This window comes from Scyliorhinus torazame, chromosome 14 (assembly GCF_047496885.1).
Source record: "Scyliorhinus torazame isolate Kashiwa2021f chromosome 14, sScyTor2.1, whole genome shotgun sequence".
In the NCBI taxonomy this organism is placed as follows: domain Eukaryota; kingdom Metazoa; phylum Chordata; class Chondrichthyes; order Carcharhiniformes; family Scyliorhinidae; genus Scyliorhinus; species Scyliorhinus torazame.
This window is the reverse complement of record NC_092720.1, coordinates 179,004,787-179,030,958: the sequence shown is the minus strand read 5'-3', so window position 1 is coordinate 179,030,958 and position 26,172 is coordinate 179,004,787. Positions and strand designations below refer to the sequence as shown.

The following is a 26,172-nucleotide window of genomic DNA, read 5'->3' as shown; positions in this document are numbered from 1 at the left end:
AGGTTGATGGCAGTGTGGGAGAGTCACCAGTCTCCGATCGTGAGGCAGTGGATAAAGGGGGGGGTCTGCACTCGAGAGGAGATGGAGAGAGAAAAATCGAGACTAGTCGAGTAACACAGCTGCTATTTTGCATCTCTTACAGGAAGGTTGGACAGCCCCAGGTCAGACCGCAGAGTCAGCCTGCCAGCCGAACTATTGCTACAGGTGGCCATCCTTGCAGGAGCCGTGTTCGCCTCATATTTGAACGGCTCCCAACGAGGTGAGACTGATGCAAGTCATTTCCAGTGAGACAGGAATCGTGTGTGTGTGTGTGTGTGTGTGTGTGTGTGTGTTTGTGTGTGCGTGGCTAACTAATCCCTGCCATTGACACAGAACCTCAGCAAAACCCCACCCACCCATCAGAAATCCCATATCACCCCCCACAACCCGATGGAACATACTCCAGACCCGCCCAACTGACGGCAATCCCACCTCTCGAGAATACAGCTCCTGGGTGACTGTAAAAACATCGCCACCCGCACCCTGGTCACAATTTCATTTGTCTGCTGTGCCTTAACAACACTTTGAAATTTCGAAGCCACTCCAATTCTGGCCTCTTGTGTACCACCACTTTACGCCTCCCTGCAACTGGTGATCATAATCCGCCTGATCCCCAAACTCTGATATTGCCTCCCTAAACTTGCCCACCTCTCTAACTCAATGACCCTTTCCAGACAGCTTCTAGCCCCTTGTCCTTCCTGGTTGTGGTTACCCTTATTCATATTGCGTTATATGGCATGATGGAAATATTATGATCCCAGACCAGACCCCAACAATGGCTAGGATACTGGACAAAAAACCCAATATTTTATTTAGTTTGTAAAACTGAGAGGAAAGGATACTTCACCCCAGAAGTGATTTCACGCACAAATAGGGATATGGTAAATTAAAACAAACTTTATTACTAACACAGCATTAATAACCTTAACCTTATAAATACAAATAGCTTTATACAAATAGCTTAGCAATGTTTATCAATACAATGACACAATAACCCTTAACTGCTATCTTTATCTCCACTCAAACAACACCCGTCTCAAGCCAAAATCCACTTTTAAATACAGTTAGTAGACCCAGGAATACTTGCTGTAAAGAGATGTCTTGGGTAAACACCTTTGGGAAAGCAATATCCTTCAGGAACCAGCTGCAGATTGTTGCCTGTCTCAACTTGCTGTTTAAACTGCCTATCAGCTCACAGGCAAAAATTGAACTCAATGTCTTGAGATCAGCTGCTTCTGGTCTGTCCCCAGTCAAATATTTAATTGAACTGTTTGGAAAGAAGCTGCTGGTCTTTAACTAAACTGTATTGCGAGAAGCCGCTTCTCTTCTGTTCACATCCTATTCTAAAACTAAACTCATACTCCAGAGACTGCTTCAGAATCGAGCTCCTCCCATTAACTGCACTCACTAAGCTGAACACAATGACTCTAATTATCTACTCTACAGGAAACCCTCTTAATATAAACAAAAGTCCAAATTTTTATGATGCTTTAATTGCACCTCTGGCTCCAAAATGCCTTTCAAACCAGGATTTTTAAAAACATGACTGCAGCAGTCACACACACCACCCTAGGCTTTTAACCCTTACTGCACCAAATACATATTATACAATATATCTGAAATTCATAGGATGTGACCACTGGCTCGACGAGTGGAACCCGAGGAACTTGTGACGGCGGGGATCCGCACCCAATCATTGCCCTGCTTCACTGAACCTCTGCTGAGGGATCCAATCCTCGTGGCATTTCACTGAGACAGGCGACAGTCATTGGATGGATTGTCAACCTTGACATCGAACTATAACTGCTTCCCCAGCCATGTGAATAAAAAAGTACGTCTGTTTCCAAATAACTCCACAACCCTCGCCGATCCTCCGGCCTTACAACTGGGTGAAGCCTCTGTGCTCTTTTACGTCCAACATCTAGCGTGATTGCAATTTTACTCGCCCCCAATATTGGAGAGTGCCATTCTGTCAGCTTCCTGGGCCTGAATCTTTGGATTTCTCTCATGAACATCTCTGCCTTTCTTTAACCCTCTCTCTTCCACTTTTTATATTCATCCTGGGGATGTGGGCATCGCTGGCTTGCCCAACATTTATTGCTCACCCTTAATTGCCCCCTGAGTAGGTGGTGGTGAACTGCCTTCTTGAACCACTGCAGTCCCTGTGGTGTAAGTACACCCACTGTGCTGTTAGGGAGGGAGTTCCAGTATGTCAGCGACAGTGAAGAAACGGCCGATGTATTTCCAAGTCAGGATGGTGAGTGTCTTGGATGGTTTTGGGGCTCCCAGGTATCTGCTTCTCTTGTCCATCCAGATGGTAGTGGTCATGGGTTTGGAAGGTGCTGTTGAAGGAGCATTGGTGAGTTACTGCAGTGAATCTTGTGGATGGTACACGCGGCTGTTGCTGTGTGTCAGTGGTGGAGGGTTTGAATATTTGTTGAATGGGTGCCAATCAAGCGGGCGCTTTGTCCTGGATGGGGTTGAGTTTCTTGAGTGTTGTTGGAGCTGCACTCATCCAGGCAAGTGGGGGGTATTCCATCAGAGTCCTGACTTGTGCCTTGTAGGTTTTGGACAGGCTTTGGGGAGTCAGGTGGTGAGTTACTCGCCGTAGGATTCCGAACATTTGACCTGCTCTTGTAGTGACAGTATTTATATGGCTAATCCAGTTCAGTTTTTGGTCAATGGTAACCTACAGGATGTTGATAGCAGGGTTTCAGAGATGGTAATGACATTGAATGTCAAGGGGGAATGATTAGATCCTCTCTTGTTGGGATGCTCATTGTCTGACACTTGTGTGGCATGAATATTACTTGCCATCTATCAGCCAAGCCTGGATATTGTCCAGGCCTTGCTGCATTTGGGCATGAACTGCTTCAGTTATGGGACCGCGTGGCCTGTTTAACAGTTGCCACTTTCGCTGTTTGTCACGCAAGTAGTCCTGTGTGTAGCTTCACCAGGTTGACACCTCATTTTTTATGTATGCCTGGTGCTGCATGGCATGGCTGTGGACAGCACGGTGGCACAGTGGATAGCGCTGCTGCCTCAAAATGCCAGGGACCTGGCTTCAATTCTGGCCTTGGGTGACTGTCTGTGTAAAGCTTGCACGTTCTCTACGTGTCTGCGTGGGTTTCCTCTGGGTGCTCCGGTTTCCTCCCACAGTGCACAGATGAGCAGGTCAGGTGGACTGGCCACGCTAAATTGCCCCTTAGTGGCCAGGTATGTGCAGGTTAGGTGGGAGAGTCAGCCTAAATGGGGGGGGGGGGGGGGTTCAGAGGGTTGATGCACACTTGATGGACCGAATGGCCCACTTCTGCACTGTAGGAATTCTCTGATTCTAATCTATGATTCTGTACTCCTGGCATGGCCTCATGCATTTTTCATTGAATCAGGTTTGATGGCAATGTGGAGATGCTGGCGTTGGTCTGGGTGGGCACAGTAATCTTACACCAGGTTAAAGTCCAACAGGTTTGTCTTGAATCACTAGCTTTTGGAGCACAGCTCCTTCATCAGGTGACTCACCTGTGCTCCGAAAGCTCGTGATTCGAAACAAACCTGTTGGACTTTAACCTGGTGTTGCAAGACTTCTTACGATGGCAATGGGATATCGGCCGGGCCATGAGGTTGTGGTTTTACACAATTCAGCTCATGACCCACAGCACTGTATCTCATTAAATGGCTCCGTGTCATATTTATTGGTTTATGACATTTGTTTGAATTGCCTTGGCATGATTTATTCTGCTAAAGGTACTATATAAAGAAAGTGGTTGTTACTGAGTTGTACAGGATCCTCAGAGACCAAAGGACAAGGCCATAATAGGTAAACCTTACATCGGAACGCAACGGGGTACTATTAATTTTGATTGCTGCGAGTCCCTTAGTTTTGTAATTATAATGTCTCCTTATCACAGTGTGTGAGAGTCCACAACGAAGAGAGGGAAGCTCTGTTGTTCCTGTGACTCCCGTTGGAAGCTCCCAGGACGGAGGATCAATATTGTGCATCATGTGACCTGTAGCAGCTATCTTTTCGTTTAGCAAAAGATTTCACCCTCACCCTGGAGATTGTAGCAACTCCTGAAGGCAACTAAATTCCACCTGCTCAAGGGCAAATTGTGAGGGGTAATGCATTGGCAACAATTTGGCTATTGTGTTTGCAGCAGTGACTATAATTCAAAGGAAAAGTGTTTCATCGAGTGAACACTGGGACCTCCTGAGACGACGAAAGACACAATGCCAAGGTAAATTTGTAATTTTCTTTCCCTTCCAGGCCCATTTACAGTGAAAGGGCCAGACTCCCTCACCGTGGCCCACTTGGGTGAGGATGTGGTCCTCAGCTGTTTGGTGGTCCCCTTCAGGCAGGACATGAAGCTATGGGTTGAATGGAAGGATCTGGACACCGGAGCTACGATCCTGACGTGCGAGAGCGATCGGACAGAGCAGTGCCTAGCCCTCGGGGGCAGAGCCCACCTCTTCGTGGGTCAGCCGCCGGCTGGGAACATGTCGATCGGACTACGAGGGGTGAAGGAATCTGACGCCGGGACATATCGGTGCACCGTCAGCTCCAATGGCCATTCCAGCCACGTGGATATGGAGCTCGCCATGGTCGGTAAGATGGTTGGCATTAACTGTGGTGTGCCTGACCCTCACCCTGAACCCCCCCCCCCCCCACCCACAATCAGTGGCCAAGCTTGCCAGCTCTAACTCAATGGGTAGGCACTATCCCCTGAGATAGGAAGGTGGAAGGTTACTGTTTTGTGTCCCACACTGGGCCGGTAAATCAGTCAGCGCTGGGGAAACGCGAACACAGAATGTTGGGAAAAACTCTGGAGGTCAGTAACACCTGTCGGGGGTGAAAACAGAGCCAACGTTCCCCGTCTGTCTTTGAACTCCACAGGTGCCGGCTGAGATTTCCCCCGGCCTTTCCTGTTTTTGTTTCAGATTCCAGCCGCCGCAGTGTTTTGCTGATGGTAATGCTCTGGGAGGGGACACAGGTTGGAATCCCACCTTGTCAGCTGGTGGAAGTTAAATTTGAAAATTAATTAATTGAATGCTAGCTCAGCCGACGCCATCCGCTCTGCAATTCTTTTTTTAAAATATATTTTTATTTGTTTTTTAACATTTTATGCATAAAATAAAACAACCCCAACAAAAAGAATGACAAAAGAACTCCTCCTTCTACCAACCACCCCCATATAACTCAAACCAACCATCCCAAACCACCCTCCCCCGAACCCTACACCCCTTAGCAGTTGACAGTAACCAACTCTTTAAAGTGAAGTATAAGTAGACCCCATCTCTTATGGAACCCCTCAGTCACACCTTCTCAAGATACAGGAAGTCCATCAGGTTGCCCAGCCACACAGAGGCACAGGGTGGAGAAGCTGACCTCCACCCCAACAGGGCCCACCTTCAGCACCTCCCAAGCCACTGACAGCGAGACCTCCCCATTTGTGTTGAACCTCACTTAATCATCATTCGCCTTTGCCAACACGAAAACACGGATCTGCGAGCAACCCCACATCCAACCTCCACACTGGCCTTTGTGCAGGCCCCTTCCCCAAGACCACATCCGGCAAGTGCGGAGCATGATCTGAAATAACGATCGCCGAGTATTCCGCCTTCCTCACCCCCGGCAGCAACGAAAATGAAATGAAATGAAAATCACTCATTGTCACAAGTAGGCTTCAAATGAAGTTACTGTGAAAAGCCCCTGGTCGCCACATTCCGGCATCTGTTCGGGGAGGCTGGTACGGGAATTGAACCTGCACTGCTGGCCTGCCTTGGTCTGCTTTAAAGCCAGCTATTTAGCCCTGTGCTAAACCAGCCCCTCCCCATAATAAAGAACTCAATCCTTGAATACACATTATGCACTGGTGAGAAAAAGGAATACACTCTACCCACTGGATACTTGAACCTCCAAGGATCTGCTCCCCATCTCCTTCATAAACGTTGCCAACACCTCAAGAATCTCGCTCTCTTAACAGGTCCACCCAATCCCCGCACATTCCATGTTACCATTCGGACTCGCTCCCCCCCCCCCCCCACTCCTATCAGCCATGACTACTCCATGGGGCACACCTACCCCCCCCCCCTCCCCACCTTCTAAGCCCACCATTCTCCCAAAATGGCCCCCCCGCCCCGCCCCGCCTCATGAATAAGACTAAGCCCTACCCCAAGTCACTGTCAACCATCTACCCCCCCCCCCCCCCCCCCCCCCACCCCCCCACCCCCCCCATCCCAGAAATTCCCCAAGCACTTCCTCTCGAAACCGGTCCTCTCAGCATACGCCCCGTCCCCCACCATTCACACCTCCTAGGCCCGCAGAAACCTGTCAACACAGTCTCGCCTGAACGCGGCCCCCTCCCCCCACCTGGCTCCCGCTCACTAGCCACCTTAGGTTTGCCAGCGAAGTGGCCCCACCAGAGACCCCTCCCCCGCCCCACGTACCTAACACAAAGACCAACAAAGAAACCACTCCCCACGCAGCTCTTCTAAACAATCAAACATACTAAACACCACCCCAAGGGGAAAACATCCCGACCCATTGTCCCATCGTCCCCAAACCAACTCCTCTCAACCACAACATAAGAAATCAAACTTCAATCTCAGTTCAGTCCCCGTCCTTCAGCTTTTACGAATGCCTGCGCCTTCTCCGCCATCTCAAATAAATGGTCCTTGGAGTTATAGGTAACTCTCCGCTCCGCTGGGTAGACCGTCCAGAACTGAACATCACTCTTATACAGCACTGCCTTCGCTCTATTAAAGGCCGCCCGCCGTTTTGCCAGCACCACTGTGATGTCCTGGTATATACGAATACCACAGCCTTCCTTCACCTCTCGATTCTGCTTGGCACATCCCAAGACCTTCTCCTTCATCTGATATCTGTGAAAACAAGACTATCCCAGCTTCACCTTTGGCTTCTGCCAGAGTGACTGATGAGCCCTATCCAGCTCAAAGAGGTGTTCTCCTTCTCCTCCCTCAATAACTTGGCAAACATCCCTGAAAAGTCTGCCCCAAGCCCTCCAGCCCCTCAGGCAGCCCCAAATATTCTGCCGCCATGTTTTCCAGGTCCTCCACTTTGGCTCTCTCTCAGCACTTTATTGCTCTCCTCCACCTCCCGCAGCTCCTCTCCCATCGAGGAGCGCTGGTCACCGTGTCACGACAATGCCTCCTCCACCCCCTTCAACCCCTCACCATGCTCCCATACCATTTGCTACATCCTTCCTGGAGCCTCCTTTATTGGGGCCAGCGTATCCTCCACCAGCTCTTTGAGCATTCCCATCATCTCCTTCCCATGTCGCTCAAAATGCTTGGCAAACTGCCGCTCAAACCACCGCCATCACCTCTGGTTGCATGTCCACCCCACACGGGCGAGTTAGCTCCCAACATCTTTCCTCCCACAGAACTCCGCACCGAACTCAGACCCCCAGGTGGACTAGTGCTCGTTCCTCCTCTAGCTGTATTCTTTCATTGGGATTTCGACATCCTCTAATACCCACAACTTTACTGAAGGCAGCTCATATTAGGGTGCCCCCCAAAACTAGATACAAAATGGGAACACTCGTGGGAGCCACCCTGCGACCTCCACCTGCATGTCATAGAATCATAGAATTTACAGTGCAGATGGAGGCCATTCGGCCTATCGAGTCTGCACCAGTGCCTGGAAAGAGCACCCCGCTTAAGCCCACATCTCCACCCTATTCCTGTAACCCCACCCCTTTTTGGACACCTAGGGGCAATTTATCGTGGCCAATCCACCTAACCTGCACATCTTTGGACTGTGGGAGGAAACCGGAGCGCCCGGAGGAAACTCACTCAGACACAGGGAGAACGTGCAGACTCTGCACAGGTAGTGACCCAAGGCAGGAATCGAAACTGGGACCCTGGAGCTGTGAAGCAACTGTGCTAACCACTGTGCTGCCACCGGACGTTTGCTCTGCCATCAGTAAGATCCCGGTTGATCTGTTTGTGTTTTGAGTCCCTATCTACCCCCATAACCTTTGATTCCCTTGTGCACCAAGAATCTATCTACGTCCCTCTTATATATCTACCTCCGTCTCTGCCGCCTTCTGAGGCAGAAAGTTTCAAAGTTGCACAATCCTTTAACAGAAAAAAACTTCTTCTCATTCCTGTCCTAAAGGGGCGGCCCCATCGTATTAAAACTGTGGCCCCTGGTTCTGGACTCACCCACAAGAGGAAACGTCCTTTCCACATCCTCCTTGTAAAGACCCGTTCAGGATCTTACACATTTCAATCAAGTCAATGCACACTCTCCTAAGCTCCAGTGGAAACAAGCCCAGTCTGTCCAAGCTTTCCTCGTAGGGCAACCCAAGAGATAGAAAATGCTCGGGTGGCGCAGTGGCTAGCACTGCTGCCTCGCAGCTCCAGGGACCCGGGTTCGATTCCGACCTCGGGTGACAGTCTGTACGGAGTCTGCACGTTCTCCCTGCGTCTGCGTGGGATTCCTCCGGGTGCTCCAGTTCCCTCCCACAGACCAAAGATGCAGGTTAGGTGGATTGCCCATGCTAAATTGCCCCTAGGTGGAGTTACAGGGATAGGCTGGGGGATTGGGTGAAGGTAGGGCGCTCTTTCAGAGGGTCGGTGCAGACTCGATGGGCCGAATGGCCTCGTTCTGCACTGTAGGGATTCTACTCGGTGAAGGGAGGAAAAGGAGAGTGAATGTTTCAGGTCGATGACCCGGAAAAGGTAGGGATATGGAAGAGGGGAAGGTGGAAAAAGAAACAAAGGGAAGGGGAGGTTATTTGACACTGTGGTAGACCAGAGAGATTAAATGACAAAAAGAGCTAATGGTGGAAGGCCAGAAGGAGTGGTTGGGGGACAAGAATCAACAGATGCTTCTCGAGTAGGTGTGAATGGCAGACCGATGAACAAATGCCACCCAAAAACAAAAACTGGGCGAATTACAGTGGTGGGCAGCCCCAAGCTTGGGGCCGCGCCGATGCCAGGTCTGAAATGGGGAAATACTGGGCTGGTCGAAGGTGTCCCGCAGTTTGGGCCGCCCAGTCTGTATTTGGTCTCTACAGTGTAGAGTAGGCCGTGCTGTGAGCAGGTAACACTGAATCTAAAGGGGTACATTTACTTTGCGATGGGTGAACCTGCACGTACGTCTTCCCTCTCGACTGAGCGGGGTGTTCTGGTCTTTTCTAGCCTTCGGGAGAAAGCCGGGTTTGTCGATAACGCAGTCCGACGAGAGCGTCGTCGCTTACGCCTGCCAGTCTGAGGGCTGGTACCCCGAACCTGACATTATCTGGAAAGACAGCTTCGGAAACAGCCTGGTGCCACTGTCCACAGTGACCAAAGTGAGAGACGAGCAGGGACTGTACAATGTGGATATCCAGTATCGGACAACTGATAGCGTTTCATCCACTGTGACCTGTATCATCTACAACAAACTGGGCAATGTCAAGAAGATGTCGACTGCATATGTAGTAGGTCAGTGATTGCAACATTCAAAGCTTAACAATAGTTTTTTTTAAATGTTAAGTTATTACAAATAATAATTACATGTGAAATTGGGGCAGAATGAGGCCATTCTGCCCCTCGAGTCTGCATCGCCATTCAGTAAGATCACAGCTGATCTATTGCTATTTCGAATTCCACATTCTCACCTGTTATGGGCCAGGGTTTAGGCGACCCCAAAGTCTATCATGGAGTTCACCTGACCCAAAGCTTTTAATAGATTGTGGTACGGGGAGCACACGACCCACTCTACAGGTGTGGTACAGCAGAAATGGAAAAGTATTTTTTAAAGCAAAACAATGTTTATTCTATTAACTCAAGTTAACCTTTTTAAAACATACAGTGAACATCTTAGCAACCATTAATTCAAATACAACCTCCAAAGAATACAACTCTAGGTAATCCTTTAAGCTTTCCTTTTAGCATCCATAAGACTTAAAAAACACCTTTTACCAGAAGTACATCAGGTTAAAGTCACGACTGTTATAAGTTGTAAATCACCAGGATCGATTTACAGTCTTTACGTTACAGGGAGAGACTCTAATACACCTTCAGGCTGTGACTGCAGCTATCCAGCTCTGCAAACGAAACTAAAACACACCCTGCAGCAAACAGCCTAAATCGAAAGTAAAAAGCTGACAGGCAGCCCAGCTCCACCCACTCTCTGACATCACTGCAGTAATACACCCATTTCTTAAAGGTACTCTCACTGCAGATACTTTTATACACACCCATTTATAAACACCCATTTCTTGAAGGTACTCTCACATGATACATCTACCCCTCGATAACCTTAGAATCCTTTCTACAATCGGAATCTATCTTCCTCTACCTTAAAATTATTCAGTGACTCCGCCTCCGCCGCCTTCTGAGGCAGAGTTCCAAAGTCGCACAATTCTCTGAGAGAACAAAAATCTCCTCATCTCTATCCTAAAAGAGTGACCCCCTCATTTTGAAACAGTGCCCCCTGGTTCCGGACTCCCCCACAAGTGGAAAATTCCTTTTCATGTCCATCTTGTCGAGACCGGCCAGTATCTTATACACTTCAATCAAGTCACCCCCTTACTCTTCTAAACTCCAGTGGAACAAGCCCAGTCTGTCCAACCTTTCCTCATAAGACAACTGCTGAATCCAGATATCAATCTAGTATGTTGCTCTTTTTAGCCTTAGTTTTATTAGCTCTGATTATGTCACCTTTGCTCACGAATCGCCAGGTATCTTTCTGATACCGCCACGTGTTCAAGCTCACCGCTTAGTAAGATTGAAATCAATGGTCATTTATTATGTACAGCAATAAATACTTACACAATAATCCTACTATCTCTTACAAAACCTACAACTACTGGCCAATACTTAACTTTTGGGGATGGCCCACCAGGTCAGGGAAACAAATGGTTTATCGAATTGGATCTGGCCTGCGGGATTCAAAAGGCTGATGCGGGTCGATGGCTAGGAGTCTCTATCGGGTAGCGATCGCTAGAGTCAAACTTACGGTTTCTGGTCAATGGTTCTTGCGAAGGTTGCGAGCAGGAGAAGAAGAGAGAGAGAGCGATCTGAACTTGGCCCCTCAATTTATAGGGCCCAGGAGCTTCCCGCCTCGCGGGGCGGCCCTTGACCCTGAGTCCCAAGTGATTGGACTTGTTCCCAATCACTGGGTTCGATATGCTCCAATAATGGGGCGATTCCTCGATCGGGGGGTGGTCGTTCACCTGTCTTTGTTTCGGCCACTGCAGGCGCCGACAGGTCTGGCCCGGCATTCAATTGCTAATATGTTGCAATTGTTCCCGGGGATAGCCGATTAAACTGCAGATGTCTGGGTTGATGTGCTGCTAATAGTCTTGAGTATCGATCTGGGCCAACTTCCCCAGAGCCGAATACGCTATTCTGTCTGCAGCTGTCCGTTTGTGTCCTGTTGGCTGCTTTTCCCATCAGCCTTTTCGGTTAGCCATTTTATATCGGGTTTTGGCCAAATTAATAGGGAATCAGCCATTTTAGGTGGCTACAAGTAAACCTCCTCTGAACCGCCTCCAATGCATGTAAATCACATGTAAATTGTCTGTTCATGAAGTGAGGAGATGTTTGGCTGTGTTTCAGGCCCTGCATCAGCATTGAGCACAAACAGGTCAAATATAATATGACTTAAATACTGTTACACAAACTGCCCCATCAAACACGCCCAGGACAGGTACAGTTCGGGGTTAGATACAGAGTGTAATAAACCACTGTTGTACTTATATCAGAGGAAGTACGGTAGAACCAGCACTACAGGTTCGCCTGTGGCCCCTGCCTGCTGGCTCCGCCCAAGAGGCGGGGTATAATTATGCGTGTCCTCCAGCTCGCAGCCATTTTGCCAGCTGCTGTGGGAGGCCACACATCTGATACCAATAAAGCCTCAGTTTGGATTCAACTTTCGTCTTCAGTCAAATTGATCGTGCCTCAATTTATTGGTATCAGTTTCGAAGGATGGACCTTCGTATTAAACCGGATCGCCTGCAGCTGGTTCCGCACTCAAGCGACGCCAGAAAGGACTTCCAGCACTGGCTAGCTTGCTTTGAAGCGTATATCAATGCGGCGCCGACCCCTGTTCCAGAGGCTCAGAAGTTCCAGAGGCTCAGAAGATCCAGATCTTATATTCCAGGCTCAGCTCCAAAGTCTTCCCACTGATCCAGGATGCGCCAAACTACACCGAAGCCATGACTCGACTCAAGGACAATTACGAGCAGAAGACAAACACGCTCTTCGCCAGGCATGCGCTCACAACTCGTTCTCAGCTACCGGGTGAGTCCATAGAAGACTTCTGGAGGGCCCTAATCCCACTAGTCCGGGACTGTGACTGCCAGGACGTTACAGCTAAGGAACACTCAGACCTCTTTATGTGGGACGCCTTTGTGACTGGAATTGGGTCAGATGTCATACGTCAGCGGCTCTAAGAAGGGGCCATGCGCGACCTTGCAGAGACTAAAATGCTAGCGCTCTCCATGATGGTCGCCCTTCGCAACGTCCAGTCCGACGACCCCAACCGCGCGGCCCACCCCTCCTACGCTTCATGGACCTCACAGGCAGCCGCCCCAGCGGGGGCACTGCCCACCCAAGACGCCTGCGCTATACGCCAGCCAGCAAACCCCCGGGGGCCCCGATGCTACTTTTGCGGCCAGCAAAAGCACCCCCGCCAATGCTGCCCGGCCCAATGTGCCCTTTGTAAAGCCTGCGGGAAGAGGGCCACTTCGCCGTGGTGTGCCAGGCCCGCTCAGTGGCCGCGATCGCCCCCACCCCACCCGGTCACGGACAATGGGTGCTGCCATCTTCTCCTCCCCCACAGACCATGTGCGATCAGTGGGCGCCGCCATCTTCCCCTCCGCGCAACACTTGCGTTTCATGGGCGCTGCCATCTTGCTCCACCCCCGCAACGTGCGAGCCCCCAAGATCTCCGGGCGCCGCCATCTTGTCTACTCCTCAGCACCACCAGCATTCCAAGATCTGAACTCACCAGCCGCCCCATTACCCGATGATCAACCAAGGCTCGCCTCCATGTCACTCGACCAGTCTCGCCCGCATAACCTGACCAACGCATCCACCAGCGTGAAAGTCGACGGCCATGTGACCTCTTGCCTGCTGGACTCCGGGAGCACCGAGAGCTTTATACACCCGGATACGGTAAGGCGCTGCTCCCTCACGATACAGCCTGCCAATCAAAGAACCTCCCTGGCCTCGGATCCCATTGCGTAGCGATCCGGGGGTACTGTACGGTCCAGGGCGTAGAATTCCACGGCTTTCGCCTCTACGCTGCCCCTAACCTCTGCGCTGCACTTATCCTCGGCCTGGATTTCCAGTGCAACCTCCAGAGCCTAACTCTGAAATTCGGCAGGCCCTTACCACCCCTTACTGTGTGTGGTCCCGCGACCCTAAAGGTCGACCCACCTTCCCTCTTTGCTAATCTAACTCCAGATTGCAAACCCGTCGCCACCAGGAGCAGACGGTACAGCACCCAGGATAAGACCTTCATCAGGACCGAAGTCCAGCGGTTGCTTCGGGAAGGCATCATCGAGGCCAGCAACAGCCCCTGGAGAGCCCAAGTGGTAGTGGTTAAATCTGAGGAGAAAAACCGAATGGTCGTGGACTGCAGCCAGACCATCAACCAGTACACGCAGCTCGACGCGTACCCCCTCCCACGCATATCTGACATGGTTAACCAGATTGCACAGTACCGGGTCTTCTCAACGGTGGACCTATAATCCGCCTACCACCAGCTCCCCATCCGTAAATCGGACCGTCCATACACTGCCTTCGAGGTAGAGGGCCGTCTATATCACTTCCTTCGGGTCCCCTTCGGCGTCACAAACGGGGACTCTGTCTTCCAAAGGGAGATGGACCGAATGGTCGACGGGTACGGTTTGCGGGCCACGTTTCCGTTCCGAGACAATGTCACCATCTGCAGCCATGATCAGCAGGACCACGACGCCAACCTTGCTAAATTTCTCCACACCGCTACTCTCCTAAACCTCACTTACAACAAGGAGAAGTGCGTGTTCAGCACGAACCGCTTAGCCATCCTCGGCTATGTGGTCCAGAATGGAGTTCTGGGGCCCGATCCCAACCACATGCACCCCCTCATGGAGATCCCCCTCCCGCACTGCCCCAAGGCCCTCAAACGCTGCCTGGGGTTCTTTTCATATTACGCGCAGTGGGTCCCAAACTATGCGGACAAGGCCCGCCCACTCATACAGTCCACCCAGTTTCCCCTGACGGCCGAGGCCCAACAGGCCTTCGCCCGGATCAGAGCTGATATTGCCAAGGCCACAATGCACGCTGTAGATGAAACGCTGCCCTTCCAAGTGGAAAGCGACGCATCAGACATTGCCCTTGCCGCCACCCTCAATCAGGTAGGCAGGCCCGTGGCATTCTTTTTCTGCACCCTTCATGCCTCTGAAATGCGGCACTCATCCATCGAAAAAGAGGCCCAAGCTATCGTTGAAGCTGTGCGGCATTGGAGGCATTGCCTGGCCTCATTTCGAGTGAAAGTCCCATCACTTCCCTTGTCCAAATATATACAACATTGGCTCCTTTAGCCCATACACCCGCGCGCAGTGAAACAAAAAAGAAGAAAATACAGTCATGAGGTTACATCGGCACATGGCCATTTCTCAATTTCCCAGTTCTGCCACAGTCCTTCTGCCTTCGCAAACTCCTCCGCTGCTTCCGCCGTTCCAAAATAAAAGTCCCTGAGCTTGTAAGTCACCCTCAGCTTCGCTGGATTTACAATGCCGCACTGCACCTTGCTAATGTACAGTGCCCTCTTCACCCGGTTGAAGGCCGCCCGCCTCCTTGCCAGCTCCACCGGAAAGCCCTGGTATACACGCATACCAGCTCCAGCCCACTGCACCACCCGCTTCTGCTTGGCCCAGCTCAGGACCTTCTCTTTCACACTGTACCTATGGAAGCACAGAGTCACTACCCTTGGTGGCTCACTCACCTTTGGTACAGGCCTCCACGACCGATGAGCCCGATCCAGTTCATATCGGGAGGGATCCTCCCCCTCCCCCAATAGTTTCGCCAGCATCGCGGCAAAATACTCAGTCGGCCTCGGTCCTTCAACTCCTTTGGGCAGCCCCACAACCCTCAAATTCTGTCGCCTGGATCTGTTTTCCAGGTCTTCCATTTTTCCTTGCAGATCTTTGTTAATGTCCATCACCTTCCACATCTCCTTCCCCATCGAGTCAAGTTGATCACCGTGCTGCAATAATGTCTCCTCCACTTCCTTCAGCGCCTCCCCTTGCTCTCGCACCTCCGCCACTGCGCTCGCCACCGCCTTCGTCACCGGGGAAATCGCCTCCTCCACCAGCACACTTAAAACCTCTCTCATCTCCTCCCTCATTGTCTCCATGTATTTTGCAAACTGCCTTTCGAATTCCGCAGCCATCACCTCAGTTATTTCTTCAGCCGTAAGCAGTGCGGCCTTCCCTGGTGCTCCACCCTCCATTTTCCATGGTGACCCCGCGGTGAACTTTCCACTCCCCAACGGACCTCCAGCTGTTTTCCTTACGGACGTTCTTTTGCTCACCCTCGACATTTTTCTTCACTGTGCCTTCACTCTGCCGCCTCTGTGCCTTCTCCCTGCTTTTGCCACCTCCGTGGACCCTGGGACCGGGCTTAAAGCCCCGAAAATGGGGGGAGATTTTAATACGGTGTTGGAACCAGGGCTGGATAGGTCGAAGTCCAGGACTGGAAGGAGGCCGGCAGCAGCCAAGGTGCTTAAAGATTTTATGGAGCAGATGGGAGGTGTAGACCCGTGGAGATTTAGCAGACCTAGGAGTAAGGAGTTCTCGTTTTTCTCCTATGTCCATAAAGTCTACTCGCGAATAGACTTTTTTTGTGCTGGGTAGGGCATTGATCCCGAAGGTGAGGGGAACGGAGTATACGGCTATAGCCATTTCGGATCACGCTCCACACTGGGTGGACTTGGAGATAGGGGAGGAAACAGGAGGGCGCCCACCCTGGAGAATGGACATGGGACTAATGGCAGATGAGGGGGTGTGTCTAAGGGTGAGGGGGTGCATTGAAAAGTACTTGGAACTCAATGATAATGGGGAGGTCCAGGTGGGAGTGGTCTGGGAGGCGTTGAAGGCGGTGGTTAGAGGGGAACTGATATCAATAAGGGCACATAAAGGGAAGCAGGAGAGTAAGGAACGGGAGCGGTTGCTGCAAGAACTTTTGAGGGTGGACAGACAATATGCGGAAGCACCGGAGGAGGGACTGTACAGGGAAAGGCAAAGGCTACATGTAGAATTTGACTTGCTGACTACAGGCACTGCAGAGGCACAATGGAGGAAGGCACAGGGTGTACAGTACGAATATGGGGAGAAGGCGAGCAGGTTGCTGGCACACCAATTGAGGAAAAGGGGAGCAGCGAGGGAAATAGGGGGAGTGAGGGATGAGGAAGGAGAGATGGAGCGGGGAGCGGAGAGAGTGAATGGAGTGTTCAAGACATTTTATAAAAAAGTATATGAAGCTCAACCCCCGGATGGGAGGGAGAGAATGATGGGCTTCTTGGATCGGCTGGAATTTCCCAAGGTGGAAGAGCAGGAAAGGGTGGGACTGGGAGCACAGATCGAGGTAGAAGAAGTGGTGAAAGGAATTAGGAGCATGCAGGCGGGAAAGGCCCCGGGACCGGATGGATTCCCAGTCGAATTCTATAGAAAATATGTGGACTTGCTCGCCCCGGTACTGACGAGGACCTTTAATGAGGCAAAGGAAAGGGGACAGCTGCCCCCGACTATGTCTGAAGCAACGATATCGCTTCTCTTAAAGAAGGAAAAGGACCCGCTACAATGCGGGTCCTATAGACCTATTTCCCTCCTAAATGTAGATGCCAAGGTCCTGGCCAAGGTAATGGCAATGAGAATAGAGGAATGTGTCCCGGGGGTGGTCCACGAGGACCAAACTGGGTTTGTGAAGGGGAGACAGCTGAACACGAATATACGGAGGTTGTTAGGGGTAATGATGATGGCCCCACCAGAGGGAGAAACAGAGATAGTAGTGGCGATGGATGCCGAGAAAGCATTTGATAGAGTGGAGTGGGATTATTTGTGGGAGGTGTTGAGGAGATTTGGTTTTGGAGAGGGGTATGTTAGATGGGTGCAGCTGTTGTATAGGGCCCCAGTGGCGAGCGTGGTCACGAATGGACGGGGATCTGCATATTTTCGGCTCCATAGAGGGACAAGGCAGGGATGCCCTCTGTCCCCATTATTGTTTGCACTGGCGATTGAGCCCCTGGCGATAGCGTTGAGGGGTTCCAAGAAGTGGAGGGGAGTACTTAGGGGAGGAGAAGAGCACCGGGTATCTTTGTATGCGGACGATTTGCTACTATACGTGGCGGACCCGGCGGAGGGGATGCCAGAAATAATGCGGATACTTGGGGAGTTTGGGGATTTTTCAGGGTATAAATTGAACATGGGGAAAAGTGAGTTGTTTGTGGTGCATCTAGGGGAGCAGAGTAGAGAAATAGAGGACCTACCGTTGAGGAAGGTAACAAGGGACTTTCGTTACCTGGGGATCCAGATAGCTAAGAATTGGGGCACATTGCATAGGTTAAATTTAACGCGGTTGGTGGAACAGATGGAGGAGGATTTCAAGAGATGGGATATGGTATCCCTGTCAATGGCAGGGAGGGTGCAGGTGGTTAAGATGGTGGTCCTCCCGAGATTCCTCTTTGTGTTTCAGTGCCTCCCGGTGGTGATCACGAAGGCTTTTTTTAAAAGGATTGAAAAGAGCATCATGGGTTTTGTGTGGGCCGGGAAGACCCCGAGAGTGAGGAAGGGATTCTTACAGCGTAGCAGGGATAGGGGGGGGCTGGCACTACCGAGCCTAAGTGAGTATTATTGGGCCGCTAATATTTCAATGGTGAGTAAGTGGATGGGAGAGGAGGAGGGAGCGGCGTGGAAGAGATTAGAGAGGGCGTCCTGTAGGTGGACTAGCCTACAGGCTATGGTGACAGCCCCATTGCCGTTCTCACCGAGGAACTACACCACAAGCCCGGTGGTGGTGGCTACACTGAAGATTTGGGGACAGTGGAGACGGCATAGGGGAAAGACTGGAGCCTTGGGGGGGTCCCCGATAAGAAACAACCATAGGTTTGCCCCGGGGGGAATGGATGGGGGATATGGAATGTGGCAAAGAGCAGGAATAACGCAACTGAAAGATCTGTTTGTGGATGGGAAGCTCGCGAGTCTGGGAGCGCTGACCGAGAAATATGGGTTGCCCCAAGGGAATGCATTCAGGTATATGCAACTGAGGGCTTTTGCGAGGCAACAGGTGAGGGAATTCCCGCAGCTCCCGACACAAGAGGTGCAGGACAGAGTGATCTCAAAGACATGGGTGGGGGATGGTAAGGTGTCAGATATATATAGGGAAATGAGGGACGAAGGGGAGACTATGGTAGATGAACTAAAAGGGAAATGGGAAGAAGAGCTGGGGGAGGAGATCGAGGAGGGGCTGTGGGCAGATGCCCTAAGCAGGGTAAACTCGTCGTCCTCGTGTGCCAGGCTAAGCCTGATTCAGTTTAAGGTATTACACAGGGCACATATGACTGGAGCACGGCTCAGTAAATTTTTTGGGGTGGAGGATAGGTGTGCGAGGTGCTCGAGAAGCCCAGCGAATCATACCCATATGTTTTGGTCATGCCCGGCACTACAGAGGTTTTGGATGGGGGTGACAAAGGTGCTTTCAAAAGTAGTAGGAGTCCGGGTCGAACCAAGCTGGGGGTTGGCTATATTTGGGGTTGCACAAGAGCCGGGAGTGCAGGAGGCGAGAGAGGCCGATGTTTTGGCCTTTGCGTCCCTAGTAGCCCGGCGCAGGATATTGCTAATGTGGAAAGAAGCCAAGCCCCCGGGGGTGGAGACCTGGATAAATGACATGGCGGGGTTTATAAAGCTAGAGCGGATTAAGTTCGTCCTAAGGGGGTCGGCTCAAGGGTTCACCAGGCGGTGGCAACCGTTCGTCGAATACCTCGCAGAAAGATAGACGGAATGGGAAAAAGAAGGCAGCAGCAGCAGCCCAGGATCGGGGGGTGGGGGGGGGGAGGGTGGGGGGGGGGGGGGGGGTGGGGGGGAGGAGGAACCAGAAGGACTCTCAGGGTTGTTAATATATACTGTATAGTATGTATAGGTCGTTGCTACAGATAATTATATATTGGACTGTTAAATTATATTTTTGGAGAGTGTTACTTGTGACAAGGCAGTTGCCAATTAGGGTTAGTTTTCATTTTTGTTATTTATTATTTATTCATTTTCTGTTTATAAAATAGGTCATTGTTATTTGTGTTGTTATAATATTGTGTAAAGGATGCACAATGTACTGTGTTGGTTGACCAAACGTTTTCAATAAAATATTTAATAAAAAAAAGAAATTTTAAAAAAAAGCCCCGAAAATGCCGTTCACGAACGGGTGCCCTCCATTGTGCGGCCGCCTCCCGCCCGCCGTCACTGGAAGTCGATTTGTCCTGGATGTTGACGAGTTTCTGAAGCATTGTTAGCGCTACAGTGATCCAGGCAAGTGGAGAGTATTCCATCACTTGTGTGAGGGAGGGAGGTGTTGGCATAGTGGTAATGTCTAATAATCCAGAGGCCTAGGCTAATGTGCTGGGCTCCCTGATATGGTTTCAAATCCCACCATGACAACTTGTGGAATTTAAACAATATTAAATTAATGAATCTGGAATTGAAAGCTAGTCTCAGTAATGGTGACCTTAAAACTATCACAGATTGTTTTAAAACCCCACCTGGTTCTCAATGTCTCCTGAAAAGCAGAGAAATCTGCCGTCCGTACCTGGCGAGGCCTACCTGGTGACTCTTGGCCAACAGCAGTGAACAGAAGGACAATGCAGCAGCACATAGGAACACCGCCACCTGGACGTTCCCCTCCAAGCCAATCACCATCCTGACTTGGAAATATATCAATCGTTCCGTCACTGTCGCTGGGTCAAAATCCTCTAACTCCCTCCCTAACAGCACAGTGGGTGTACCTACATCACATGGACTGCATCAGTTCAAGAAGGCGGCTCGCCACCACCTCCTCAAGGGGCAATTAGGGATGGACAACAGATGCCGGGCTTAGCCAGTGACGCCCACATCCTGCAAATTAATTTTTTTCAAAGTGGCTCACTCTTAATTACCCTCCGAAAAGGCTCCATGAGACACCCAGTTTGTCAAACCACTACAAGGTCTATTCGCTGGGTACCAATGTGGCAAATATTATTGGGGAGCAAAATAATTAGCACGCTCCCGATTTCGACCTTTGCCTGCTCCTGGGCCGGCTACGCAAGCTGCTACCTTGTCCTATTCCGTATCAACGGTGAATACAAAGCTATCGACCTTTGTGTGAGGCGCGGAAGCCCATTAGGTTCCGTAGGTGGCTGGGAGGTGTTGCAGCACCCCTGGAGGTGACTGAAAGAATAGCAGCTGCTTCATTCCCCTTGTTAGTGCGGGGGGGGGGGGGGGGGGGGGGGTGCGGTGGGGGGGGGGGTGCGGTGTGCCCTCAAGGCATCAAAATTGGCAAAATGAGCTTATTAACTCTCTCTCTCTCTCTTCAAACGTTTGCAGATTTTCTTCCGCATGCTCAGTTCCGTGTGAGTGAGGCTGGTAAGATTTCTTTTCATCCTCTGATCTTTTTTTAAAAGTCTGTCTTCGTGTTGACCAGCCTCAATATTGACCCTTGGCCACTATCACAATATTTTCTTTTGCAGAATGGAGCAGAATTCGCAGTTTCCAGGGTAAGCGGACAGCGCTGGAACGGAGTGAGGTACTGGGGAGGTTTTGCTCTGAGTTCCCAACACACACACACACACACACACACACACACTGCTCGAATGAAGAAAGCTGGCCAGGCCTCAAAGGAGCAGGGCAAATGGTAGCATAGTGGTCATATTACTGGACTAGCGAGCCAGAGGCCTAGACTAATGTCCTACAGACATGAGTTCATGACTAAATGAAGGAAAAACTCAGCTGTGATGCCTCCGTAAGTTGGAAGAGTCTCCTAACGTTCGCTGTCCGGTCTCTCATGCGGCTGACCGAAGGGGAGATTCCTGCTTAACCGGTCCGCACAGTGGAGAAAACGTGGGTAGCTGTCAGAGAACCAATTGGAAATGCGTTTCCAAAAAATGTAATTCTACAATAACTACCGAAATATGTACAAACCTACCTGGTCGACCTGTGGCTCTGGTGATGGCCTGCAAAGCCAGATGCCAAATTGTAAGTTATGCTTCAATTGTACAAAGCCTTGGGCAGACCCCACCTGGGGAACTAGATTCAGTTCCGGGCACTGCACCTTTAGGCCGGGTATATATATTTTTTAATTTATGGTACCCAATTCATTTTTTCCATTTAAGGGGCAATTTAGCGTGACAAATCCACCTACCCTGCGCATCTTTGGATTGTGGGGGCGAAACCCACGCAAACACGGGGTGAATGTGCAAACTCCACACGGACAGTGACCTAGAGCCGGGATCGAACCTGGGACCTCGGTGCTGTGAGGCGGCAGTTCTAGCCACTGTGTCACCGTGCTGCCTTAGGAAGGGTATATTGACACAGGTTCACCAGAAAGGTGGCAGCACCCCCCCCCACCCCCCACCCCCCCGAGTTCAGAATGCTGAGATGTGACCTCCGTAGAATCCCTACGGTGCGCAAGGTGGCCATTCGGCCCATCAAGTCTGAACCAACCCAACTGGAAGAGCACCCTACCTAGGCCGACTCCTGCGCTCTGTTCAGGAGGGAAATCGGGAAGCGCATTAGCTCACAAAAGAGGAGAGCAGAAATCTATAAGTCGTTTCCTCAAAATGCTGTGGATGCTAGATTTGGGAGGGATGGGGGGAGAAACGTAGAAGCTGGGAACAGGAGTAGGCCATTCAGCCCTTTGCTCCTGCTCCGCTGTTCAATATGATCGCGGTGATCCTCCATCTCAATGCCATATTCCCGCTTTCTCCCCATATCCCTTGATGCCGTTAAAATTTAAACAAAATCGATCTCTTTCTTGAACACATTCAGTGATTTGGCCTGCACAGCCTCTTGCACAGGTTCACCACCCTCTGAGTGAAGAAATCTTTCCTCATCTCAGTCTAAAATGGTCTCCCCTGTATCCTGAGATTCCGTCCCCGGTTCTAGATTCCCCAATCAGGGAAAACATCCTCCCTTCATCTAGTCTGTCCAGACCAGTTAGAATTTTAGACGTTTCAATCAGATCTCCTCTCCTCCTAAACTCTGGTGAATAGAGGCCCATTCGAACCAATCTCTCCTCATAGGACAGTCCCGCCAACCCCGGTATCAGCCTAGTGAACCTCCGCTGCACTCCCTCTATGGCAAGTACATCCTTTCTTAGGTAGGAGACCAAAACTGCACGCAATACTGCAGGTGTGGTCTCACCAAGGCCCTGTATAACTGCAGTAAGATATCCCTAATTCTGAACTCAAAGCCTCTTGCAATGAAGGCCACCATACCATTTACCTTACTAATTGCTTGCTGCACCTGCCTCTCCACTTTCATTGACTGGTGTACAAGGGAACAGTTGAAGTTTTAAAGACTATTCATCGATAGATTTTTTTTCTGAATTTGAGCTGAATTAATTGTTTGTTTTCCTCCTCCCCCCCACCTCTCTCTCTCTGCTCCTCTCTTTCCATTTCAGTTTCTTTGACTCTGGATCCAGACACAGCGAATCCTTGGCTCATCCTGTCAGAGGGGGGCACCAGCGTGTCGGACAGTAACGAGCGGCAGCATCTCCCCGAAAATCCCGAGAGGTTCCTGGTCAGTCACTGTGTGCTGGCCTCTGAGGGCTTCGCCGCAGGCAAGCGCTACTGGGAGACGGAGGTGGGCCAGAAGGAGACCTGGGACCTGGGCCTGGCCAGCGAGACAGTCAGCAGGAAGGGCAAGGTCAAAGGGGTGCCTGGGGCTGGGCATTGGAGCCTGAGCCACCTCAGCAAGACGGAGTACCAGACTGTGGACTCGCCACCCCGGACCCTGCCGCTGGGTCAGAACCCGACGGTGGTTGGAGTTTACCTCAACTACGAACGGGGGCAGGTGTCCTTCTTCGACGCAGGGGGCCAGCTGCACCTATACACCTTCGCTGCCAACTTCACCGAGAGGCTGTACCCCTTCTTCTGCCCGGGATTGCACAACTGGCAGAAGAACGCTGAACCCCTCCATCTTCGCAACCCCAAGGCATAGAGAATGGAACCGGGGTGGATGTTGTGGAATGATGCAAGGTTGAGTGGGGGGGGGGGTCACATGCGGGGGTGCGAGCCTGGTCACACTTCTTAGCTCTTGAGATAGGTGAATGTGGTGTATAAATATATAAAAGTCTACTGGGTAGACCAGTGTCTCTGATGATAGCTTACAAAGCCAGATGCCATATTGCCCGTCCAGTTCTAACCGGGTGGGAGGTTTGCAGGGGGGTTCCATTGCATCGAGCTTTGGGAAGACCCCACCTGAACTAGATACAGTCCAGGGCACTGCACCTTTAGGAACGGTATATTGATGCAGGTTCAGTGACGTTGCCCCAGCACTGTGGTTGTTAGCACTGTTTCTTCACAGCTCCAGGGTCCCAGGTTCGATTCCCGGCTTGGGTCACTGTCTGTGTGGAGTCTGCACGGTCTCCCCGTGTCTGCGTGGGTTTCCTCCGGGTGCTCCGGTTTCCTCCCACAAGTCCTGAAAGACGTGCTGTGAGGTAATTTGGACATTCTGAATTCTCCCTCCGTGTACCCGAACAAGCGCCTGAGTGTGGCAACTGGGGGATTTTCACAGTATTGCAGTGTTAATGTAAGCCTACTTGTGACAATAAATTTTATTATTATCTCTGTCCTGGACAGAGAGGTCCCAGTCACAGTCCTGCTTCTTTCCCAGTGAGCTACTGCAACAACTTGCGTTTACATCGTCACATTGAATTCAGTTAGACATCCCAAGATGCTCCACTGGAGAGCAATCCTGAGCCACATATAGAGAGAGATTAGGACAGCTTGATCAAAACAAAGACGTTTTAAGCAGCATCTCAATCAAGCTGAGGAGAAGGACCTGATCCTTGTTTTCCTATCCCTCCATGACCTCCAGCCACTCCTATCTCTGTAATCTCCTCCAGCCCCACAACCCCTCTCAGAATCCAGTTGCTCGAGCGTTCACCATTGGTGGCTATGCCGTCAGCCAACTGGGCCCACAGCGCCGGGGTTCCCTCCTCTGCACCTCTCCACCTCCCTTTCCTGATTGAAGACCACCCAAAACCTACCCCTCTGACCAGCGCCTATGGCCACGTGTCCTCGTCTCATAGAACATTACAGCACAGTACAGGCCCTTCGGCCCTCGATGTTGTGCCGACCTGTGAAACCACTCTGAAGCCCATCTACACTATTCCCTTACTGTCCATATGTCTATCCAATGACCATTTAAATGCCCTTAGTGTTGGCGAGTCCACTATTGTTGCAGGCAGGGCATTTCACACCCTTACTCCTCTCTGAGTAAAGAACCCACCTCTGACATCTGTCTTATATCTATCACCCCTCAATTTAAAGCTATGCCTCCTCGTGCTAGACATCACCATCCGAGGAAAAAGGCTCTCACTGTCCACCCTATCCAATCCTCTGATCATCTTGTATGCCTCAATTAAGTCACCTCTTAACCTTCATCTCTCTAAAGAAAACAGCCTAAAGTCCCTCAGCCTTTCCTCATAAGGTCTTCCCTCCATACCAGGCAACATTCTGGTAAATCTCCTCTGCACCCGTTCCAATGCTTCCACATCCTTCCTATAATGCGGCGACCAGAATTGCACGCAATACTCCAAATGCGGCCGCACCATAGTTTTGTACAGCTGCAACATGACCTCATGGCTCCGAAACGCAATCCCTCTACCAATAAAAGCTAGCACACCGTATGCCTTCTTAACAACCCTCTCAACCTGGGTGGCAACTTTCAGGGATCTATGTACATGGACACCGAGATCTCTCTGCTCATCCACACTGTCAAGAATCTTACCATTAGCCCAGTACTCTGTCTTCCTGTTATTCCTTCCAAAATTAATTACCTCACACTTTTCTGCATTAAACTCCATTCGCCACCTCTCAGCCCAGCACTGCAGCTTATCTATGTCCCTCTGTAACTTGTAACATCCTTCTGCACTTTCCACAACTCCACCGACTTTAGTGTCATCTGCAAATTTACTCACCCATCCTTCTACACCCTCCTCCAGGTCATTTATAAAAATGACAAACAGCAATGGCCCCAAAACAGATCCTTGTGGTACACCACTAGTAACTGGACTCCAGTCTGAACATTTCCCATCAACCTCCACCCTTTGTCTTCTTCCAGCTAGCCAATTTCTGATCCAAACTGCTAAATCACCCTGAATCCCATGCCTCCTTATTTTCTGCAGTAGCCTACCGTGGGGAAACTTATCAAACGCTTTAGTGAAATCCATATACACCACATCAACTGCTTTACCCTCATCCACCTGTTTGGTCAAAGAACTCAATAAGGTTTGTGAGGCACGACCTACCCTTCACAAAACCGTGTTGACTATCTCTAATCAAATTATTCCTTTCCAGATGATTATACATCCTATCTCTTATAAACCTTTCCAAGATTTTGCACACAACAGAAGTAAGGCTCACTGATCTATAGTTAACGGGGTTGTCTCTACTCCCGTTCTTGAACAAGGGGACAACATTTGCTATCCTCCAGTCTTCTGGCACTATTCCTAAGACAAAGATGTCTTAAAGATCAAAGCCAAAGGGTCAGCAATCTCCTCCCTAGCTTCCCAGAGAATCCTAGGATAAATCCCATCCGGCCCAGGGGACTTATCTATTTTCACACTTTCCAGAATTGCTAACACCTCCTCCTTATGAAACTCAAGCCCTTCTAGTCTAGTAGCCTGAATCTCCGTATTCTCCTCGACATCATTGTCTTTTTCCTGTGTGAAAACTGACAAAAAATATTCATTTAGCACCTCTCCTATCTCCTCGGACTCCATGCACAACTTCCCACTACTGTCTTTGACTGACCCTACTCTTACCCTAGTCATTCGTTTATTCCTGACATATCTATAGAAAGCTTTAGGGTTATCCTTGATCCTACCTGCCAAAGACTTCTCGTGTCCCCTCCTGGCTCTTCTTAGCTCTCTCTTTAGGTCCTC

The 26,172-nt window shown here is 50.5% G+C and overlaps 1 protein-coding gene across 1 annotated transcript in view; it reads left to right on the top strand.

The window, feature by feature from the left end:
• The window catches only part of LOC140390248 (butyrophilin subfamily 1 member A1-like), a 38,229-nt gene extending 14,354 nt beyond the window's left edge, over nucleotides 1-23,875 (top strand). The window contains exons 3-8 of the mRNA XM_072475237.1: nucleotides 143-259; nucleotides 4,304-4,642; nucleotides 9,205-9,489; nucleotides 20,610-20,648; nucleotides 20,753-20,779; nucleotides 22,684-23,875. Of these exons, the coding sequence (XP_072331338.1) occupies nucleotides 143-259; nucleotides 4,304-4,642; nucleotides 9,205-9,489; nucleotides 20,610-20,648; nucleotides 20,753-20,779; nucleotides 22,684-23,222 (1,346 nt within the window). The 3' untranslated portion in view covers nucleotides 23,223-23,875. The remainder of the gene's footprint in view (nucleotides 1-142; nucleotides 260-4,303; nucleotides 4,643-9,204; nucleotides 9,490-20,609; nucleotides 20,649-20,752; nucleotides 20,780-22,683) is intronic.
• The last annotated feature ends 2,297 nt before the right edge of the window (nucleotides 23,876-26,172 follow it).